The sequence below is a fragment of the Chamaea fasciata genome, unplaced genomic scaffold, assembly GCF_029207755.1.
Source record: "Chamaea fasciata isolate MVZ Bird 193981 ecotype frontalis unplaced genomic scaffold, bChaFas1.0.hap1 SCAF_7, whole genome shotgun sequence".
NCBI lineage: Eukaryota > Metazoa > Chordata > Aves > Passeriformes > Sylviidae > Chamaea > Chamaea fasciata.
Genome location: NW_027094092.1, coordinates 1056704 through 1078082, shown reverse-complemented (window position 1 = coordinate 1078082; position 21379 = coordinate 1056704). Strand labels below are relative to the sequence as shown.

The window sequence follows — 21379 nt, the reverse complement described above, 5'->3', positions numbered from 1 at the left end:
CCCGGCCGCCGCCGCGCACTCGCTTCGCGCCGGTCCCGCCGCGCCCCGCGGTGGCCACGGCAACGCCGCCGCTCCGCCGACCCCCGGGCCTTCCTCCGCCGCCTCTCCCCGCGCCCTCGCCGCCGGAGCGATGGCGGGCGGGGTGAGCGGCGGCGGCGGCGGGCGGGCGGCGGGAAGCGCGGGCGCGCGCGCTCGCGGCAGTGCGGTAGCGGCGATGGAGCGCGGGGCGCGGGCGCTGCTGGCGGCCGGTGAGCGGCGGGGCCGGGGGGAGCCCCGGGAGCCCCGGGCCGCCCCCAGCACCGCTCTGCTCTCTTGCAGCCTGGAGGAGCCTGTGGGAGCGAGGGCCCTGCCGTGGCGCCGGCGGCAGCGCGGCACGGGCCGCCCGGTGCGGCGGGGACGGGAGGTAGGTGGGGAGTGCCCGGCGCGGGGCTGGAGCATCCCTGCGGGAAGGGGAGGGTGGGCATCGCTGTTGGGAAGGGATGTGCTCCCGCGATGGAGGATGTCCCCGTCCCCGTCTAAGCAGGGACATCGCTCTGTGAGCCAGGGCTGGCCCGGGAGCCTGCCGGAGAAATCTGTGTTTTTCCAGGATTCTGAGTTCGGCTCCCCGGGATCCCGGTTTGACAGGGCAGAGCCGTGTCCTTGTGACAGCAGGGAAAGGCAGTGCGGTGTCACATCCCTGGGAAAGCAACATCACGTCCCTGCAAAGGAACTGTCACATCCCAAGGAAGGCAGAGCTGACCACCCTGAGGCCGGGAGGCACTTCCAGCTTTGTCCTTGCTCCTCGGGCTTGCCAAGCTCTCCTGGCTCTCCCCATGCCTGGTCTGGACTGTGCACAATGCCCTGCTCCAGCAGCACTAATTTTCTGGGAGAAGCTGTTCCCTGCTGCTAATGACAGTTCCCGTACTGCTAATGACTGTTCCCAGATGATAATGGCTGTTCCCAGCCCAGCTGGGCACAGGGCTCAGATTCCTCTGGACAAGGACACACACACACATAGCCCAAGGGGGGAACAGAGAAATGACAGTGTCTGTGCTCACCTGGGCAAGGCGACACATCACCCTGAGAGAAACTTGTTGAACTCAGGATGCAGCAGGGTCTCCTGGATCCCAGAGGAGCATAAATCAACACTTGACACTGGCGATTCCCAGTGGGTCCAGCCTTGTGTCCCTCCCTGTCCAAAAAATCCCTCTCACAGGAATACCGGTGATTTGGTATTTTAGATCCACATAAGGAATTGCAGGGGGACGTGTCTGCTCCAGGGTTTGGGTCAGACTAACAGCCAAGCTTTCTCCTAGTGAGGCCCGAGCACAATCCTGCCCAGAGAAGAGCTTTCTGTGGAATTTTGGGGTGATTTTCTCCCCACTGAGCCAAAGTCACTGTCAGTTCTCTCAGTGCTGTCCTTCCCCCTGTGCCGAGCAGGATCCAAGGCTCCAGGCCCTTCTGTCTGAGCGCAGCTGCCAGATCCGTTTTGGGCAGGTGGGGAGGTGACAAGGGGAAGCAGAAGCTCACCTTGAAGGACGTGGCCGAGCTGCTCCAGAAGAAGGAATGTCAGCGCGTGGTGGTGATGGCCGGCGCCGGGATCAGCACGCCCAGCGGCATCCCGGACTTCAGGTGATGCCTCCATCCTCTGTGGCCTTGGAGGGCTGAGGTCTTGTCCATGGAAAGGGTGATTAAACATTGGAAGGGGCTGCCCAGGGAATTGGTGGAGTCACCATCCCTGGAGATGTCCGAGGAACGCCCGGACAAAGCACTCGGTGCTCTTGTTGACAAGGTGATGATGCGTCACAGGTTGGAGAGGCTGATGCTCTTGGAGGTCTTTTCCAACCTCATTGGTCCTGGGATTCTGTCTCCAGCCCAGGTCCCACTGCTGCCCCTCTCAGCTGCCCCTTGTCCCCACAGGTCTCCCGGGAGCGGCCTGTACAGCAACCTGGAGCAGTACGACATCCCCTACCCCGAGGCCATCTTTGAGCTGGGGTATTTCTTCGTCAACCCCAAGCCCTTCTTCACCCTGGCCAAGGAGCTCTATCCCGGCAACTACCGCCCCAACTCCGCCCACTATTTCCTCCGCCTGCTGCACGACAAGGGGCTGCTCCTGCGCCTCTACACCCAGAACATCGACGGGCTGGAGAGAGGTGAGCTCCCTCTTCCCACCTCCAGCAGCAGCACCAGGAGTCGAGGGGAGAAGCAGGATTGGGGAGATGCACACGGGGAGGCTCTGGCTCAGTCCTTTCCCACACACTGTATTCCAGTGGCTGGGATCCCTCCTGACAGGCTGGTGGAAGCCCATGGCACATTTGCCACTGCCACCTGTACGGTGTGTCAGAGGAACTTCCCCGGAGAGGACTTCAGGGTGAGTGGGCCCAGCCGGGCATCAGCACAATTAACACAAGCGGGCATTAATTATTACAGTAATGACAGGTCCAAACCTGTTCTTTTGCCCTCAGGGACAAGAGGTTTAAGGAGGGGACCAGGTTTGGGGCTGGGCGTTGGTGGTTCTGAACCCCTGTGACAGGCAGGGTTGGGGCCTCTCCTTTCAGGAGGACAGGGTCCCTGTGACAGGCGGGTCTGGGGTCTGTCCCTTCAGGGAGATGTCATGGGGGACAGGATCCCTCGCTGCCCTGTCTGCACCGGAGTCGTCAAGCCTGACATCGTGTTCTTCGGCGAGCAGCTCCCGCAGCGCTTCCTCCTGCACCTCGCAGACTTCCCCATGGCAGACCTGCTCTTCGTCATCGGGACATCCCTGGAGGTCTGGGAATAGGGGATACCCCTGGGAAAAAGGCACATGGAAAACAGGGCCTGAAGGGACTCCGGAGGGGAGAAGGGGCTCAGAGGAGGCGAGAAAATGAGTGAGGGAGGTGCAGTTTGAGATGGAGGGTAAGAGATAGGGTGGAGGTGCTCTGAGAGACCCTCTGGAAACCAGGTGGGCACCTGGAGAGCTGAGGAAAGGCCACCAGGTAACTGGTGACACCGTGACCTGTTCAGAGCTGGGGTGGCTGAGCAGTTCCAAGGCAAGAGTGGCGGGAACCGGTGTCCCTGGCAGGGTGACTGTCCCTGTGTCCCCTCGGTTCCCCCCTCAGGTGGAGCCCTTTGCCAGCCTGGCCGGAGCCGTGCGCAGCTCCGTGCCCCGGGTCCTCATCAACCGGGAGCTCGTGGGTCCCTTCGCGTGGCAGCAGCGCCACAACGACGTGGCCCAGCTCGGGGACGTGGTCGGCGGCGTCGAGAAGCTGGTGGAGCTGCTGGGCTGGGACGATGAGATGCAAACGCTGATCCAGAAGGAGAAAGAGAAGGTGGGAGGAGGCTCAGACCCCCAGCTCCCCCCTCAGCCCCTACGTTCCCTGTGCTGGAGTTATGCAGGGGAGTGGGTTTGCGCTTGCTGGGGTCACATTGCACAGAAAAGTGCAAAAAAACCTCCCAAACCTGGATGCTGTTTCACAACCAATGTGTCGGGGCAGAGTGCCGTGGGCTAAATGTGTCTGTGGTACATGGGAAGCCATGAATCTGCCAGTCCTAGATGAATTAGGAGCATGGAAAAGGACAGGATTTGGGCTGAAAGCAGTGACCCTCTCTGGCACTGAAAAGCTTCCAGTTACATCACCTGGTGTGTGATTTGTTCTCACACAAGCCCTATAGCTGCAGCTGGAGGTGCAGATTCCGGGGGGTGGGAGTAACCAGACAGGAAATCCCGTTGGCCAGCAGTGCCAGGCTGTGAGGCAGCAGAGCCTCAACACAAAACTGGGATATTCCACAGGCAGCACTTCCCTCGGCTGTGAGGGGCTGGCAACCCTCACTCCCTACAGTCCCTTCATGGCTGCACTTCCATTTCCAGAGGTTCCTCTGGAGCAAAAAGCAGTAGGAGAGAGGGAAGGGAGGCTCCAGTTGTGCTGAGACCCAACCAGTGCTGCTGTGGCCGGACAGGGAGTGAGATTCCTGCTCCTGGCTTCACTTGGCAGTGATGAATCCTTAAATAGAGTTTTTTCCCCCACCGTTCTCACATCTGTAACCTTCTGGGAGTGAGAAATTGCAAGGGAACAAGTTTGTAATTACTCGGAGCGCAGTGCTGATGTTAATTACTACATTCCTTGACACCACTGGGAGGTTTTTTCCACATTTGACATCAAACACAGCTGTATTTTTTAGGCGTACGTTGTCCAAATGTGACTTCATAAAATCTGGCTTCAAGATTCCAATTGTAACATCCAGACTGTTCTTACTTCCCACAAATTATGCGGCAGGAATGAGTAGGAATTCTTAGCCTTTTCGCCAGGTTTGTGATTTTTCACTACCAACATTTTGGGGACCAGCCAGCCTTTGGCTTGATGCTTGAGCTGCTCTTGATTCCCTGAGGGATAATGCTGATGCAACAGTGATGGAGGAAAACCAGTTGCTTGGAGCAGCCTGGACTCGTGGAAAATGTCCATGGCCAGGGGTGGGACTGGATGAGCTTTAAGGTCCCTTCCAAGCCAAACCATCCCAGGGTTCTGTGAAGCCTGTGGGAATGGTTTGGGGCTGGAATGTTTGATGCTTCCTGGCAAGCACTGTGCTCTCTGTTTCCAGCTGGATGCCCAGGACAAGTAGCAAGGTGCTCCTGTCACCCCTCAGCATGTCACTTGAGGACGTTCAGCCGTGAGTGTCACCAGCAAGTGTCCGGGAGCCTGGGGGCTCGTGCCAGCGCATCCGATGAGCTCCGTGTCTGTAGCTGGCTGTTTGGATCTCCCTCCTTCTGAGCCATCCATCCAGGAGCCCCTCAGAGGCACTGGTTCCATGGAGCAGGAGCTGGAATGCCGTGAAGGTCAGGCCAGGACAGACTGGAGAGTGTTTTCCAGCTCCCACTGGGCTGAGCATCCAGTTCCTGTCACAGCTCCTCCCCAGCCACTGTTCCCTTGGCTGTGATCCTCAGCTGCTACAGGCTGTGTTTAGTCTTCCATGAAATCTCTGCTAATCAGGGGACAAGCCAGGGGCGGGGGGGCTGTCCCCCATTCCAGTTTCAGCTCAAGCTGCTGGGGAATTTCTGAATCAGTGCAGTGTTAATTATTAAATAATAAAGAGAGATAATTCGTTTCTGGATGTCACCTGAGGGGTTTTCTGTAAAGTCACACCTTCTGTCCCCACCACGGCTTCTTTCACCTGCTTTTTAGTACCGTTTTCCCCCCTTTTTCCCCTCACACAAGTGCCTTTCCCTGCCATAGATGCCATCCTGGGGGTGGCCGTGTCACAGCGCCGCAGCCACACCCCACTCTGTCCCACACCTGCCACAACACAATGCAGAGCCTCGTGGCACATCCACACTGGAAATGGTGGGGACTTCGTTTTTAACCATCCCCTGCTTCCCCCAAAAACAGAGTTCCATGGGTCTATGAAAACCTCCTCCCAAAACGCCCAGTGCCAAGCTCAGCCCTTGCTCCAGGGCATTCCAGGCCAGGCCTGGCAGCTGTTCTTAGGGATTTAAGCACTCTGGAAAATTGAAACAATATCAGAAACAACTGCATTACAAACACCAGACACACCCCCCCCCCCCCTTTTCCTTTTGCATGGAAAGCTTGGGAAAGCTTCAACAGCTGGGAAGGGATCAGGGCTCTGTGTCTGCACACAGAAGGGCTGGGGGGGGGGGGGAGCAGGTTTTGCTAGTTTTAAAAGAAAGGAGAAATATGCAATTGGCCTGAAAGCTCACACTGTGACAGAGCAGGGCTGTCCCCTGCCCAGCAGCCTGGAATGGCACTCGGGGGTACTGAAACACAGAATCATCCAGGTTGGAAAAGACCTCCAAAATCATCGAGTCCAACCTGTGACTGATCCCCACCCTGTCACCAGGCCAGAGCATTGAGTGCCATGTCCAAGCCTTCCCTGGACACCTACAGGGATTCCCTCCACCACCTCCCTGGGTAGCCCTTTCCAATGCCTCACAGCCCTTTCCATGAGGAAATTCTTCCTGACATTCAACCTGAACCACCCCTGGCAGAGCCTGAGGCCATTTCCTCTCCTCCTGCCTCTTGTTCCCTGGGAGCTGCACCCTCCTGTCAGGGAGTTGTGGAGTCCCAGAAGGTCACCCCTGAGCCTCCTTTTCTCCAGGCTGAGCCCCCTCAACTCCTTGTGCTCCAGACCCTTTCCCAGCTCTGTTCCCTTCCTCGGACATACTTCAGCCCCTTAATATCCTCCCTGCCATGAGAGGCCCAGAGGTGGACACAGCACTCAAGGGAAAGCACTCAGCAGTGGAAACTGGAAAACCAAGCACCTCTCCAGCTCTTCAGAGACCATGGTCAGGAACATCCCCAGCTCCTAAAGACACATGGGCAGGAACACTTGGGATCCTCTGCCACAGGGACAGCCACAGGGATTTCCCTGCTCGCAGGAATCACGGCCACACTCCCACGTGTCAGGTTGGCTTTATTCTAGCATCGCTTGTGCATTCCTACTCACGACGGGAGGTTTGGGAACTCGGATACATTAGACAAATGGGAAGATTTCCTTTCCAAAGGAAACAGGAATAAAAATAAAGACAAATCTACACCAGGCCCAACAGCAGCCCCTGGGGGACACAGCGACCTGGGGACAGCCAGGAGGAGACAAGGACAGAGCACAGGTATTGGCCTTTCGTCTGGAAAGCAGGAGGTGGGGAGAGGCGAACGCCCAAACCCAGCTGGGTGGTGACAGGGACAGTGCCCAGTGCCAGGGAAAGGACATCGGAGTGATCCCGGCAGCCACCCGCGCGCTCTCTCCTGCCGCCAATGGAATGCTGGAAGCTTCCAAGGCCTCACCGGCTCTGCTCTGCTCCTCCACACATTCCAGGAGTGCACAGACATGGATACAGCCACCTGCACCATGCCCTGCAGATCGCACTCCCACTGGAGGCCCACACCTCGCTCTGGCAGCCCCCCTTCCCACGGCATTCCTGGGGAGCAGCCCTCACTGTGGGGCCGGGCACACACACACGGCCACACGCACACAGGAGGCTCCGTGGATCACTGAACCCTGATGAAATGGCAGGAAGAGCCTCCCCCCGACCCTTCTTCCCAAACAGCACATATTTGAAAACCAAAAATCCTACTGGAGAGTCCTGGAAGCAATTTGGAATGTGAAATCCTCAAGGCTGCTGACAGGAGAGACCGAGGTGGAGCCAGGTCGTGGAGACCTCTGGAAGGAGAGGTGGCTATGGAGCTGGGAAGGAGGCAGGTGTTCCATGTGGTGGGCTGTGAGGGGTCCAGGCCAGATCCGGATCCCACAGGGAGAGTCCTGGCGCAGTGCCAGCCCCTGGGTGCAGCACCAGTTCCGAGGGAGAGCAGCTGGAGCCCGGCTCTCCGTGGCTGGGGCGGGAGCCGGGTCAGTCCAGCCCCATGTCCGAGTCGGAGGACGAGCGCTCGTCGGCGATGTTGCGGATGGCGTTCTCCATGGGCGCCAGGTTGCCGCTCGGAGTGATGCCCATGGGCTGGATCACCTTCTCTCTGCAGCCGGGAGGAGAGGGGGAAGGTAAGGCAGAGCTGCAGCGAAGCACGGGAACAAACCAGGAACGCAGCAGGAATGTGGGGCTTGTGGAAATGGCCTGGACCACTAAAGATCCCAGCACCACTAAAGATCCCTTCTGAGAAGTGGAGACAGTCCCAGCCATAAAACCTCCAGCGTGGCAAAGCAATGGCTTGGAAGCACAATCCTGTTCCCTGGAACAGGCTCCTTTCTAGAATCCTGTTCTGTGTGGCGCAGGATTCCCAGAGGAAAACTAGCACTGGTGTCCATGTTCCTCTCCCTCTAACACACAATGGAGTTACTTCCCTCCTACTCCTGAAAGCCTGAACTCGGGCTCCTCTGGGTCAGAGGTAACTGGAGAAAGCACTCCAACAGGGAAAAGTGGCTGGTGACACTGGCTGCCATCTGTCTCCCCCGTCTGTCCCCAAAATACTGCTTCCCCCTGAGCAGCATTGCCACGACAGAGGCTGCTGTCTTTCCCAAGCACCTGGACAACGCTGGTGAGCAGCAAGTGCTTGGGAACAGCACAGGCACAGCAAGGAATTCCACAGCGTACCACCATGCCAAAGCTGGAGGAGCTGGCAGTGCCTTCCCTTGCACTTCACAGGGCCATGTTGAGGGAAGAGTTTCCCCACATACTCCCTGCCACTCCCTCTCCCAGATCCCTTCAGGCTTTGGGAACGCAGCCAAAGGAAGGTTTGTGACAGATGTAACCTCCCGACACACACCATATCCCAGTACCTGGACAACTTGTCAAACATGTTGACCAATTTCATGGCTTCGTGCTCCTTCTGCTCCTCTGTCATCCCTTCCATGGGGTTGGGCAGCTTCTCCTCCACGCGTCCCGTCACAGGGTTGATGCTGCACAGAGAGCAGTGAGGCCAGGGCTCAGGAGGGGGACAGCAGGTGACAAAGGGCTGTTCGGAATCCTTCTGAGCCTCATGGAGCAGAGGAATGGCATAGCAAGACTGGCTGTCACTGCTGCTTGTGCCCTGAACCCCAAGTGCCATCACAGTGCTACTAGGGCTTCTGACCTACGTCCTTACAGATACCTCCCTCTTCTCTAACATCCCCTCCTGCCAATGCCACAGTGCCACTGGAAATGAGGTACATGAGGGCAGGCGACATTTCCTCCCTTTCCTCAAGGCAGGAGACAAAAGCTAAAGGAGAAAATCCCAACAAACCCAACCTGCAGGGACAAGGAACGTGTGGGGGACGCATGGGTGGACCCCCCACCCTCAAGATACCACCCACTGCAGAGGAAAGGAGAGAGAAAGGGGGGAAAAAAAAAAAAAGAGAGGGAAAGGAAAAAGAGGAACAAAACCCAGCTGGGTGTAGCAACACTGAGCTCTGGAGAGGGATAGGAGAAACAGGCCCTTCCACCCCTACTGCACATGGAAGAACAGAACAGGGAGATGGCAGGAGGTGCATGAAGAGCAATGAAGAGGGATAAAGCAGGAGAAGGAGGAAGGTGTGGGAGAAGGGGAGCTCTAGAGGGGGAGTGGATCTATTTACTTGGGCTTTGCCTCTTTGTACTCCTCCGTGTCCGTGTCTTCATCCTCCGAGTACTCCCCTTCTTCCCGGCCGCCGGCCATGAGGCCCCGTGCCGCCAGCAGCCCCGCGGCGTTCCCGTAGCCCGTGTACTTCACAAACCGGGACACTGCCGGGAGAAGGGACAGAGACCACCCTGTGCTCCCCTCCTGCCTCCAGCCCCACGTTCCCCCCAGCCCCAGCAGCAGAGTTGAGCCATGTCTCCAGGCCAGGGAGACACGGAGATGCTGACAGGGAGCAAGGCCCATGCGTGGGAGTTGAACGTAAGCCAGGCTGCGTGCAGGGTGCTGGGATGTCCTCCAGCACAGCCTGTCCCTCACTGCTGGCCTGAGAGACACCACCTCCTTCCCACAGAGCTCCTGGAGCTCTCCCCTTCTCCACACTCAGTGGGGCTGTCCCAAGGGAAGGCAGAGCCCTGCAGAGGGTTCCAATCTCAGGGTCTCCCTTGTGGAAGCCCGCCAGGACTCACCGCTCTCCTTGCAGAGCACGAAGAGGAACTCGGCGGCGCAGTGCTTGACGTCGGTGTCGATGTGCGTCATGAGCCTCACCAGCTTGTTCCGCAGGGAATTCCCCACCTCTGGCCGGTTCCGCACGTCCCGCAGCGGCGGCAGCACCTGCAGGGCCACAGCGAGGGTGACAGGTCACTGTGGGTACCAAAGGCCACAGGCACCCCCAGCACAGGTGTCTGGAGGGTGGCCACAAGCAGGGCTTTGCTGGCCTCCCCTCCCCTCGGGGCAGCACCCCTGAGCACAGCATACCCTGGCCTTCAGGAACTTCCTGGTCTGCCGGTGGACTCGGGCGCTCTCCGTCAGCAGGTTCAGCACAGGGGTCAAGCTCTCCTTCAGCTTGTGGCCCTGCAGAAACATCCCCAGAAGGAGCAGCACGTCAGTCATGCTGAGCTCGGCTTGTCTGGCTCGTGCTGGAGAACACGAGCACAGACCATCAGGGAGATGGATGGACACGGAGCTTCCCAACCTCTGCCACAGGCATTCAGTGCCTCCTTCCTCCCCACACCACTTGCTGTGCACAGGCAGCACCAGAAATATTTAGGCAGGGCATCCAGGGCAGAGAAGTGCAGTGGTAAAATTTGAAGGCCCTTTGGAACAACTCCAGAGGCTGAAAACTCTAGGCAGCTTGAAAATAACATGAACTCAGGTTTCCAGAACTGCCCACTGGATCACTGCTGAGTGAAACAGGGCTGTTTGGCAATCACACAGTTAATTATCAGCTAATCATCCACAGTTCCACTGATCTCACTGCCTGCAGCCCTCAAAGGCAGTCACCTTCCCAGTTCAGGGATGTTGGTTTAGCCTCATCTCTGCCAAAAGCCGTCCCTCCTCCAAAGGGCTAACTTGAAACCGAGCGTCCTGCTCCCACCAGGCTCTTCCAGGCTGAGGGGAAGGCGGGAAGAAGCAGCCCCACCACTCACCCTGTCCAGGCGGCGCTCCAGGAAGTCCAGGAGGATGCTGACCGCATCCATGTTGACGCCCATGTACTCCAGCGAGCCCGGCCGCACTTTGGGAGTCAGGAGCACATCCAGACACTTCAGGGGTAGGTTGCCCAGCAGGTTGACCGTGTGGCTGTACATGTGAAAGAGAAGTGAACACACAGTGATGGAGCTTTGCTCACAGAAGTTCTTCAGCTCTGCAGAAATGAAGGCCTGTCATTAACTTTGGGAGTGTGAGGACCCTGCAATTCAAGTTTTCCTGGAGCATCTCAAGCTCCTCACACCACTCGAAGGGGATAACTTAAGGTGCTCTTTGGGCAGTTAACTGTATGCTGAGACCCCAAAGATAGTTTAGTGACATCTGAGAACCCACAGATCTTGACACAGAGTCAAGCAGGACCAACCTGGGTAGTCCAAGGTCTGTCTCTGGAGTTTCCTGTGTCACTCCTAATCCTGATGTTCCACGCCAGCACTGCCTGGGATCCCCCTGACTATGTATTCTTGGGGACAGGGTGGTATCACCTGCTCCAAGCTGAAACCCCTGCACCAGTAATGCTTGGCAACATGACACAGCCAATTTCTCAGCATGGCTTAAGACTAATTAAGGCCACCTCATGGACGTTTTAAAGTAGCACACTTCTTCTCTGGCCGGTTGCCCACTGAGGTGGACGTCACCGTTGGGACAGCCTGACACGGAACATGGAACAAGATCTCAGGGGCCAGGAGGCCACCGCATTCCCACACGGCATTCCCAGGGCAGGAAAGGCTGTTTCAGAGTTCCAGCAGCGTGAGGGATCCCCAGGCTAAACCCAAGAGCTGCTGGTCAGCAGGGTCCCTCCCAATCGCCCAAGGTCAGGCAGGATGTGCCCGGGGGAGCTGGCGAAGCTCTTCCCAACACACACCTGTGGAACTCCTCGGTGCGGTCCTCGCCGTCAGCAGAGATCATGAGGCAGTGGCGTAGGAGGGCACCCAAGTGCCTGTACAAAGCAGCATCTTCCTGGCCCCAACATGGAGAAAGGAACACCTCGATCAGCAAAGGGGGTCCCACACATCCCAGAGCCTGCAGCCTATTCCCCCCTCCAGCAGCCTGATCATGGACTACAAGGCATTCCAGGGAAAGCAGACTCTCAATCCTCCATTTGGGAATGCTCTAAAAGCACAGGCAAAGTAAGGGATAATACTGCACTGGACAGAGGCAGCGGCCTAAGGACACCCGAGTCCCTCACCACCCTGAGGGTGCACAAGGACCAGTCTGGGACACGAGAAAATGCAAGGGAGGAGAAAACCTGCAAAGCCAGAGCCCAGAAACTTCATGAATGCCACGGGCCCAAGGAGCTCACCTCGTCCACCTCCCTCTTGCTGGAATCAAAGGTGATGTTGAAGAGCACTTTGAGGATCTCCATGGCTCGCTCCGTCTCCTGCCGAGGCAAAGGTGGGAGAAGTCCCTCCTCGGTGGCAACTTCGTAGGGGTCCAGCCACTTGACCCCGAGGGTCAGCTCCAGGGTGTCCGTCATGAGGCTGATTCCCCGGAGCTCCTGGGCGAGCTGCTGCCGGATGTCCACCCTGAGGGCCGTCAGCAGGAACAGCAGGCGCAGGTCGAAGAACTTGATGTCGTGAGGAAGACTCCGCTCGTTGTAGAGCTTGATGCGCCGGGCCAGCCCCACCACCAGCCGCCCCTCTGCCGTCAGCTCCTGCGCCATGGCGCTGCTGAACACAATGTTGCACAGGCATTTCAGGGATTCCAGGATCACATCCAAGTCTGGGACCTCCCGGATGAGCTCCTCGGAGTAATCGATGCCGGCGTGCCTGGAGAGGGTCTTCAGGCCTTCCTTGGTGGTGAAAGGGTCGAGGCAGTGCTTGTCCCGCGACAGGATGCGGATGCTCTCCAGGCAGGTGACCTGGCAGGATGGCTGCAGCTCCCTCTCCAAGAACTTGATCAGCAGCTGGGCCATTTTCTGTGCAGTTGGAAACAAGCAGTGCCTTGGATACTGACACTTCCCAGTGCTCCCTACGGCCCTGGCATGCTCTGCCCTGGATGACAGCAGTGTCACCTGGGCCTGCTCAGGTGTGCACTCAGCAGTGCTCAGGAAGTGCCTGGCTCTGGCATCAATCCTCACCAGTTTGCGCAAGAACAACCAGGACAAAATGCCTTACGGAGGGTATTGGGTGCAAAGGGAGAGCACAAACAGGTCACTCTTGTAGCTCTGCCCTGGTGAGGACAGTTCAGGCTGACAGGGCCGACCTGCCCACTGCACAGGGGAGGGACACAGGACCCAAGGGAGGTGAGGAGAACACATGATGCCAGGGGAGAAGAGGTGAAGAGACCACAGGAGACACAAATAAGCAGCCTCTCCTTAATTTCAGTGCTGTCTGGAGACCTACTGGCCCAGATCTTCCACGGGTACAGACTGGCAGAGCCCCACTAACACAATTCACAGCAGCTGCAAAGCTCATGGGGAACAGTGAGTCATGGAGCAGCACGAGAGCACAGGTAAGGCCTCACAGGCGTGGGCAGCTCAGGCTGAACCACGTGTGGCAACACTTCATGTCACACCAGTAACCCACGCACACTGCTGGGGGAGCCCACCAGACCCTCAAACACAACACAGACCAGAGCACAGATCTTTCTGTGACGTTACAAGAGTGAAAGAACCCAAAAAATTAGGTCTGTAACTGGCTTAACAGCACCACTGGTTACACTTCGAAATAATCAGAGAATCATTAAGGTTGGAATCATTAATCACGATCATTAGTCATTAACCATAATCATCCACATTGGAAAAGACCTCCAAGACCACCAAGTCCAACCTCTTACCAATCAGCACCTTCACAACCAGAGCAGAGCATGCAATGCCACATCCAGTCATTCCTTGAATAACTCCAGAGATGGATGATGACTACACCACCTCCCTGGGTAGTCCCTTCCAATGCCTGACCACCCTTTCCACGAAAAAAATTCCTCCTGATATCCAACCTGACTCTGCCCTGGTGAAATGAAGCTACGGAGGGAAGGAATAAAGAAAAACTGAACTCCAGTCCTTAACGTGAGGCTCACGGTGTGCCCCACACTCACATCCTGGGGAAATGATGAAGTACAGCTGTTCCGCTTCTCCTGCCTCGCAGGGAAACAGAGTTCCAGATTCAGTCCCAGCAACCAAAGCCTCAGGCTGGCTCAGGGGAAAGAGATCTCAGGGTGTGTGCCTGAAGCTGAACCATCTGAACAAACAAGCAGCAGGAATTAGTGGTGATGTTCACCTCATATTTCACGGCATACATCCCAAAAGTGGGACACTGTGCCTGAAGCCAGGTCCTGTGTGACTGTTGCAGCTCAAACAGTGGGTCAGTGCAAGGCAGAGGGCTTGGATCTCATCAGATCCAGTCCAACATTCAGGCTGTGCCTGGAACACTCCATGTGGCAGCAGCTGGCCCTGGCACAGACAAAGGAGGTCCTGCTCTCCACCCAGGCCACCTGGCCTGCACTTGCTGTGCTAACACAAGCATTGGCACCATCCGCCAGTAAACTGATCACAAAACTGAGCCAGCTGGAAAATAATCCAGGGAAAACAACCATTCTTATGGCAGAACAGCCAGGCTGAGGCCTGCCCCGGCACGAAGAGCTGCAGGAGCAGGAATGAGCAGACAGAGTATTCCTTCCCTTCAAGTGCCAGATTATACCAGCTCAAAGGATTTGCTAATACACAGCTCCTGGCAAATCCTGCTGCTGGCTTCCAGCAGAGCCCCTCACCCTGCCCCGGAGCCAGCATTGCTGTGATTCCTGTCCAGAGGCACCAGAGATCACATCCATGCCTGGGACTATATGGATCATGGAACCATTGCTAGTGCCAGATGGATGCTGACCTTTATCCAAAACCGCTAACTACTGATGGAAAAAACAGAGCCAGACACTCCAAGCACACCATTCCCTAACCAAGTTAATGGGAAACTCTCATTTCTTCTCCTGTGGGAGCTGCTTGCCAAGCCCAGCTGAACGTGACTACAGAGCAGCAGATTTACACACTGACCAGAGGAGGACAGCAAGCTGTGTGTGCCTACCTTCCTCTCTTCCCGCTCCTCATCCTCGAAGATGAAGCACTGAGATTTCTGTGGGAAAAACAAAATCAATCAGAAAAAGGAATAGCTTAAAACTCCATGGGATCAGGGCAGAGCCATTCAGCTGGAAAGCAGCGGGTCCAAAACATGCTGCAACAGCAAACACACCATCAGTCCCCCCCACATTATGGGCATCACCCCCGGACCCACAGCACCAGTGGAATGCCTCAGACCAGCTGACAGATGGATTTAGTTTAAATACTGCAGCAGCACAGTGGGTATTCATCCCAATCCCAATATCCCGTAAGAGCCAGTAATTCCCTAGCTCAGCAATACCACTGAGCTGTGCCTACACGTCTCCCCTTGATATTTATTACTCCTTTTCGTGACCAAAAGAAGCCCTATCTCCTTGGTACATGAGAATGGATCCTCGTGGTTATCCAGGTCGTTCTTGAAACAAAAGGCACTTGATCTCCACACTTCATCCTGTCCCCACACTAGCAAACACTCTTGATCTCCATTCATTGTGTTTCTCTTCCTATTCTGTTTGCTCTTCACTGATGGTCTGCTTCCTGACCAAACCTGCTCCCATGGAACTGGAGAGCACGGCAGATCACAGCTACCTGGGGAGAAGCAGCACTTCTCAGTGACTGAGGCAATCTTTGTTCATACCAAGAGAGCATTTGATCCCAGCCTGGAGAACGAAAACGTTTAACATCCATAAAACACGGATTATGTGTGTGCAGTCACCAAGAGACCAGGGATGGAACTGGTTCTGTCCAGCCTGGAAGCAGCAATGGACACAATGCCTGGAGCAGCCCCAGGTGTGGGGGCAGGACAGGTGTACTCCAGCCAGGCTGTGTGTGAGCTCCATGAGCCGATCCATCCACGTTACCAGGAGCTGATGGCTCAGTCCTGGCACTGCCGTGTTCCACAGACAGGCTGCTAGTTCTTTCCTCAGCACATCCTCTCTTTAGGCTATAATCCCATCTGGGGATATTTCAGCCGCACCTGGGGTTTTGCTTTAGCTGTAGTTTATTCCCAGCAAGCAAAAGCTATGTGCACAACAGTGAATTAAAACAAATCTGCAGGAAAAGGATACACAACCATCAGTCCTGCAGCAGAAGCAATGCCAGGCTGTGCCAGGTTTATCTGCAGTTTCATAATCCTCTTTGACTGCTCCATTTCCTCCAGACAGGCCAGCAAACCCTGTGGTTCCAGTTCCCTAGGCTTGATACCCCAGGAAGGACCCAGCTGGGGGAATCCAACAGGAAATATAGTGGTTTGGGGGCACGGAGACACTGTTTGCACCCTGAGGATGCCGGCGCTGCACCTGCTGCTGGTGCTGTGGATCCTCAGTGCTGTCCTTAACAGACACCAGCTCCTTCTTGGCCAATATCTCCCCATTCCGAATCCGACTGCTAGGAATAGTTCCACACTCTCTCTCTCACACACTCTTGCAAAATATTCCTCAGGTTTTCCCTGCTGGCTTCCACCTACTCCAGCCTGGTGCAGAGTGAGTCAGAGTGATCCACAGAGCCAGCCCCTCCCAGGGGAAACCTCCGAAGGAAATTTCCCTGACAACCAGAGTCTGTTTCAAACAGGATTTCACAGAGCCATAGAATATCCTGAGCTGGAAGGAACCCACAGGATCCACTCAGTCCAGCTCCTGGCCCTGTGCGGACACCACAACAATCCCACCCTATGCCTGAGAGCATTGTCCAAACGCTCCTGGAACTCTGGCAGCCTTGGGGCTGTGCCCACTCCCTGGGGAGTCTGTTCAGTGCCTGACCACCTTCTGGGGGAAAAAAACCCCTTTCCCTAATATCCAGCCTAAACCTCTCCAGCAGTTCCCTTGGTTCCTGTCACTGGTCACAGAGAGCAGAGATTGGAGCTGCCCCTCTGCTGCCCCTCAGGAGGAAGCTGTAAATGGCTGAGGTCTCCCCTCAGTCTCCTTTCTCCTAGCAGAGATTTACCACCGTGGATAATCTTTTCCTACCCTAAGGCTAGAAATGCTCCCATCTCTCTTTCCAGATCATTGGGGTTTGATATTCTATATTCATTATTTACTGCTTTCAGAGCCGTGCCCATAGGAGATCCCAGCAGTCACCTCTGATCATCTTTGACTTGCAAATCCCAACATCATTTCACCTGCAGCCCCTCCCTGCACTCTCTCAGCACCTCCAAAACTGCCTTAACATAAAAGCTCCTTCTACTCAGTCCTCACACTGACTCTTACTTCCTGGCCAGGTTTTACTTGGGATCTGGATAATAATTTTTTCAGGAGTCCCTGAGCTGAGGGAGGGGATGATGCTCACTCACCTCTTGGTTGTAGACCTGCAGCACCTTGAGAACTGTGTCCTGCTCCCCACTTTCCAGTGTGGATACCACCGCCTGGAGCTCCATTATCCCAACAGCTCAGCTATGGCACAACCCGGAGGAAGTGGAGAGAGGGGATTTCCAGGGTGATGGAAAAGCAGCTCGGCACACAGATCTCTGAGAGGGAAGAGAGAAAGGGGTGGAGAGAGCAAGGAGGGAAAAAACGCAACCCAAAAAAAAAAAAAAAAAAAAATCCCGAGTGATATTGCTCACACTGCTGCATCCATAAAAGTGGAGCAGATGGATAACCCGAGCAAAGCCAGCAGCCAGCTTCCTCTCTCTCTCTCCTGCTAATCCTCTTCTTCCTCGCTTTGCTTTTCAATGTTTAATATATGCCCTCCCAGGAAAGCACTCAGGGAAAACCTTCCCCCCACCAGCTGGGGATTAACGTGGAGCAGATAACAGCAGCTCCCTGAAATAGCTCGCTGCCTCCTCCTCCTCCTCCCCGCCTGCCCTGATTTCTGCTGCCGCACAGGGGGGGGAAAATAACAAATAAAGCCAGAAACATTCTCGTCGAGTGACAAGCGATGGAGCGGCGAGGCAGCCAGGCGGGAGAGCATCCTCCGGCTCCAGGCGGAGCTACCTTGGCAGGTGGTGGGAAGCAGAGCGAGGAGGGTTTGGTGGCGGGTTGGATTATGGCCGATCCCTGCAGGCGCAGCCAAAAGGCGCGTCGGGAGCCGGCAGTGCCCCGGGAGAGGATGTCCCTGCCGACACGGCCAGCGAGCAGATGCGCAGCGCCGCGGGATTATTTTGGACGCGGCACCGGTTTAGCGGCTCACGGAGCCACGCGAGCCCACGGTGTCAGGACGTGACTCCCAGCGACGGGAAATCCAGCAGATTTGGGCTCGGACATGTGTTCGGCTTCCATGTTCCCGTGAGGATGAGGATGAGCTGGTCACGCCAACCTCAACAAACCCGGGCCCCAGGCCCAGAGCCCCCGGGGTTTGGGAGTCACACGGGTTGTGCCCTCCAACCCACCCAGCCCCAGAGGGGCTTTTGGGAGGGACCAAAAGAGGCAGATCCTGCATTTTGGAAGCCGAAAAGCTGCGGAGACAGGAGGCTGGGCTAGCCCGGGGCAGGGACAGCATCCCCATGCGCAGGGGCTGGGATGGAGGGGAGCCACCTCTGCTTTAGGGGAGATGACACGAACCAAGGGATCATTGGGCATATCCCCCTTTTCCATACTCCTACTAGCTCCTCACACTGCCATCTCCTTCCCCCACCATTTGGGTAAATTCCAAACCCCCGTTTTTGTCCCCAAAACCTTATTTATGTCCCTAAACCCCTACTTTCCCCCCCAACCCTCTATTTTTTGTGTCAAGCCCCTATTATTTCCCCAAAACCTCTATTCCTCCCCCCCCCCACCCCCTAATTATTTCACTAAAACTTCTTTTTGTCCCCAGACCCCTATTCTTGTCCCCAGAGCCCTGTATTTGTCCCCAGTGCCCCCCGCGCCGCTTTTTTTTGTCCCCAAGCCCCTGTTTTCTCCCCGAGCCCCCTGCGCTGTCCCCGAGCCCGGGCAGGGCGCTGGCCGTACCTGCGGCCCGGGATCCCTCGGGGGGCAGGTCCAGCCCTTCCGCCCCGGCCCGGGCGAGCGGCCCGAGGGTCCCGGTGCCGGGGGGAAGGAGGAGGAGAAGGAGGAGGAGGAAGAGCGGGCGGACATTTCGTGGCGGCTCCGCCCGGCGGGGCGGGACGGGCCGGGGCAGCCATGGCGGAGCGGGGCCGAGGTGAGGGGACAAGGGACGGCGACAGGGACAGGTTTAGGGGGCAGGAGGGGCTGGAGCGGGTGTCAGAGGGAGGAGGAGCTCCCGATCCCACTAAACCGCACGGGGCCTCTTGCAGTGCCCCGATTTCTCCCCCATAGCCCCGGAATCGCCCCCCACCGTAAGCCCTAATGGCTTACCTGGCCCCCTTTTGGGATCCTCGGCTGCACACCCCCGAACCCCTAATTGCTCCCTCGAACCCTTAATTGTCCCCTAATGAACTCCTAAGCGCCCCCCATAAACCCTAAGTACCCCTTTGAGCCCCTACCTGCCCCCATAGCCCCTAATTGCCCCGAAACTCCTAATTTCCCCCCCCCCCCCGGACCCCCAACTGCCCCACAACGGGGGGCAATGCCCAGAGACCCCAACACGGCCGAGGGGCAAAGGGCCCCGGATTTGCCAGGTTCGTCCAAATCTCAGCCCTGGATGTCCCTGGCCATGGAACCCCGCAGCCGTTGCAGAGCCGTGGTGGCAATTCAGGGTGCAAGTCTGGGTTCTTACCCTGGCCTGTTTGGGGGAAGGCTGCGGTGTTTCGGTCACGTCTTTTTGGAGGGTTCCACGGCGCAAACCATGCCAGGAGGGGCTGTGACAGTGTGTGCTCCTCGTTCTTCTCCCCAGGGCAAAGTCCGAGCGCCATGGAGGACCTGCTGGATGTGGAGAACAAGCGGATGGCCGACAGCCTGGCCAGCAAGGTCACCAGGCTGAAGTCGGTGAGTGCCGAGCTCACATCAGGTGTTGAGGTGAAGGACAGGCTCTGATTACCTGGGAGTCCTGCAGGGAATCACAGAAGCATGGAAGGGTTTGAGTTGGAAAGGACCTCATTCAGTCCCACCCCTTCCCATGGGCAGGGACACCTTCCACTAGACCAGGTTGTTCGAAGCCCTGTTCGACCTGAACGCAGGGGTGTGGCTAAGCTCACCTCCTCGGGGAAAAAGCCACGAAAAAAAGGCAGATAGATTAATTTTGGAAGATACCTATGTCTCTGTATAACTGCTCTTAAAGCAGGCTTGCTCCAATTAACATCAAACGCTTTGATTTAGAGCTTTAAGCTCTAAATTATTATTAAAAATTTAGTACGAACCATGAAAGACGTCAACGACGAGCTGTGTGAAAAGGGCAGGCTGAATTCCTGCCATTGTGTCCCACGGATTAAACTCCCCACTCTACCTGGCAGACTTAGACAGTCAGGCTTTATTTTCAGAGCTGGAAAAGTTCACCTGCCTGACAGGGAAATGCGAATCGTTTTCCTTGTTCCTGCACCAGACAAGCCCCTGTGTGTGTCTGCTGGAGCTGGGAAAGCAGTGGCTTGTTTTAATAATTTGCATTTCAGATTTTAGAGGTTCTCTGGACATTAAAAGCTCATTAATGCCCATTTCCTGCTTTGCCCTGCAGCTGGCTCTGGATATTGACAAGGATGCTGAGGAACAGAACCGCTACCTGGACGGCATGGTGAGGACCTGGGAAATGGGACCCGGGGCTTTCTGTGCAAATCAGGGAATTGGGATGAGATTTGGGATGACAAAAGCCCTTAGGGGAGAAGCCCTAAACCAGCACCGGGATTGTTGGGGTGTCCTGCACAGGGCCTGTCCTTGTGATTCCCTCCAATTTGGGATGTTCCATGATTCTACAATGCCTCCACCGTGTCTTTTCCCACCAGGACTCAGATTTCCTGAGCGTGACGGGGCTGCTGACGGGCAGCGTGAAGCGCTTCTCCGGCATGGCGCGCTCCGGCCGGGACAACCGCCGACTGCTCCTCGCCGTGTCCGTGGCGCTCATCCTCATCTTCTTCATCCTCTACTACCTGGTGTCCCGGGCAGGGACCTGAGCTCGGGCTGGGAGGTGTCACAGGGCCCCGAGCAGGGCAGGTGTCACAGGCCAGACCCCACCATCCACAGACCTGTCCACGTGTTTTCCAGAGGAGCCTCCAGCCGCACCTCCACCTTCCCAGTGACTTTTCCTCCCTCCAGCTCCTCGTCGTTGCTCCGGCTGGGCCCAGACAGATCTTCCAAAACAAGTTTGGCTCCAAAGGGATCTTCATGTCCAACGTGATTTTGGGGTGGTGGCTCAGGCCGTGACCTCCTGCCTTGTCCACATCCCGTGGGCTGTTTCTGAGGACCACTTCCACATCACCTCCCTCGCTGAAAACCAGGAATTAACGAGTCTGGGGACTTGTGGATACTCCATAACCCAGCTGAGCTTCGCGAGCTGTAGGATTTAGGACGCTGATTCACGGGATTTTGGGAGCACCAATGTGTGACTCACATTCGGTGTGGCCGCTCTCCGTTTCTCTGGGACTTGCAGACCATATCCCTGGGCTGAAATGAAACCTGTGCTGCTTTTGGGTGGAATTAGCCCAAACTGATCCATTGATCTGGGCCTGGATACTCTCAGACTGTGGCAAGGAAGAGATGCAGGGGAGCAGGACTTCCATTAAATCCTGGCTTGGTTTGTCTTTATCATCCTTGTGGGCCGGACCCTGTGGGAAGGGAGGGCCACAGTGCATAACCACATGGACCTGCGCTCGTGTGGAACCTTCCAGAACCTTCCCACACGTGTGCAAATTAAGTTACTGAGTCAGGCTCCCGTGGTTTTAGAGCACTTTGGGGAGGTGATGTGCCAATAAAGCAGAGATTGAGGTGAAGTGGAATTGCCCCCGCAGTGCTGTCGGGAGTGGGGGGGAATCCCGGAGGGATTTGCTGGTTTGTTTATGAATTTAGAAGGTGCAAAAGGAACC

The 21379-nt window shown here is 56.5% G+C and overlaps 3 protein-coding genes across 3 annotated transcripts; 2 read left to right on the top strand and 1 right to left on the bottom strand.

Annotated features, from left to right (window-relative positions):
• Positions 1-214: 214 nt before the first annotated feature.
• On the top strand, positions 215-5057 carry SIRT3 (sirtuin 3). Its single transcript, XM_066187151.1, has 8 exons — positions 215-248; positions 319-403; positions 1420-1611; positions 1900-2132; positions 2250-2350; positions 2585-2746; positions 3078-3287; positions 4555-5057. Exons 1-8 carry the CDS (start codon positions 215-217, stop codon positions 4573-4575), a joined length of 1038 nt encoding a protein of 345 aa, XP_066043248.1. The 3' UTR covers positions 4576-5057.
• A 1307-nt stretch (positions 5058-6364) lies between these two features.
• On the bottom strand, positions 6365-18501 carry RIC8A (RIC8 guanine nucleotide exchange factor A). The gene is made up of 11 exons (XM_066187150.1): positions 18420-18501; positions 16826-16999; positions 14507-14554; positions 11794-12408; positions 11356-11450; positions 10436-10586; positions 9765-9860; positions 9476-9620; positions 8971-9115; positions 8197-8316; positions 6365-7436 (listed from the first exon to the last, which is right to left on the bottom strand). The coding sequence occupies exons 2-11, from the start codon at positions 16907-16909 to the stop codon at positions 7316-7318; spliced, it is 1620 nt and encodes a 539-aa protein (XP_066043247.1). The 5' UTR covers positions 16910-16999; positions 18420-18501; the 3' UTR covers positions 6365-7315.
• A 74-nt stretch (positions 18502-18575) lies between these two features.
• On the top strand, positions 18576-20561 carry BET1L (Bet1 golgi vesicular membrane trafficking protein like). The gene is made up of 4 exons (XM_066187149.1): positions 18576-18609; positions 19264-19355; positions 20038-20094; positions 20303-20561. Exons 1-4 carry the CDS (start codon positions 18591-18593, stop codon positions 20468-20470), a joined length of 336 nt encoding a protein of 111 aa, XP_066043246.1. The 5' UTR covers positions 18576-18590; the 3' UTR covers positions 20471-20561.
• Positions 20562-21379: the final 818 nt, after the last annotated feature.

Excerpts from the sequence above, each read along its gene's own strand:
- BET1L (XM_066187149.1), top strand. Across the intron at positions 19,356-20,037 it reads AGGTCACCAGGCTGAAGTCG|CTGGCTCTGGATATTGACAA; the intron begins GTGAGTGCCGAG and ends TTTGCCCTGCAG. Across the intron at positions 20,095-20,302 it reads ACCGCTACCTGGACGGCATG|GACTCAGATTTCCTGAGCGT; the intron begins GTGAGGACCTGG and ends TTTTCCCACCAG.
- SIRT3 (XM_066187151.1), top strand. The coding sequence starts at position 215 with ATGGAGCGCGGGGCGCGGGCGCTGCTGGCGGCCG. Across the intron at positions 2,133-2,249 it reads CATCGACGGGCTGGAGAGAG|TGGCTGGGATCCCTCCTGAC; the intron begins GTGAGCTCCCTC and ends ACTGTATTCCAG. Across the intron at positions 3,288-4,554 it reads TCCAGAAGGAGAAAGAGAAG|CTGGATGCCCAGGACAAGTA; the intron begins GTGGGAGGAGGC and ends CTCTGTTTCCAG.
- RIC8A (XM_066187150.1), bottom strand. The coding sequence starts at position 16,909 with ATGGAGCTCCAGGCGGTGGTATCCACACTGGAAAGTGGGGAGCAGGAC. Across the intron at positions 12,409-14,506 it reads AGGAGCGGGAAGAGAGGAAG|AAAATGGCCCAGCTGCTGAT; the intron begins GTAGGCACACAC and ends CCAACTGCACAG. Across the intron at positions 8,317-8,970 it reads TACAAAGAGGCAAAGCCCAA|CATCAACCCTGTGACGGGAC; the intron begins GTAAATAGATCC and ends CTCTCTGTGCAG.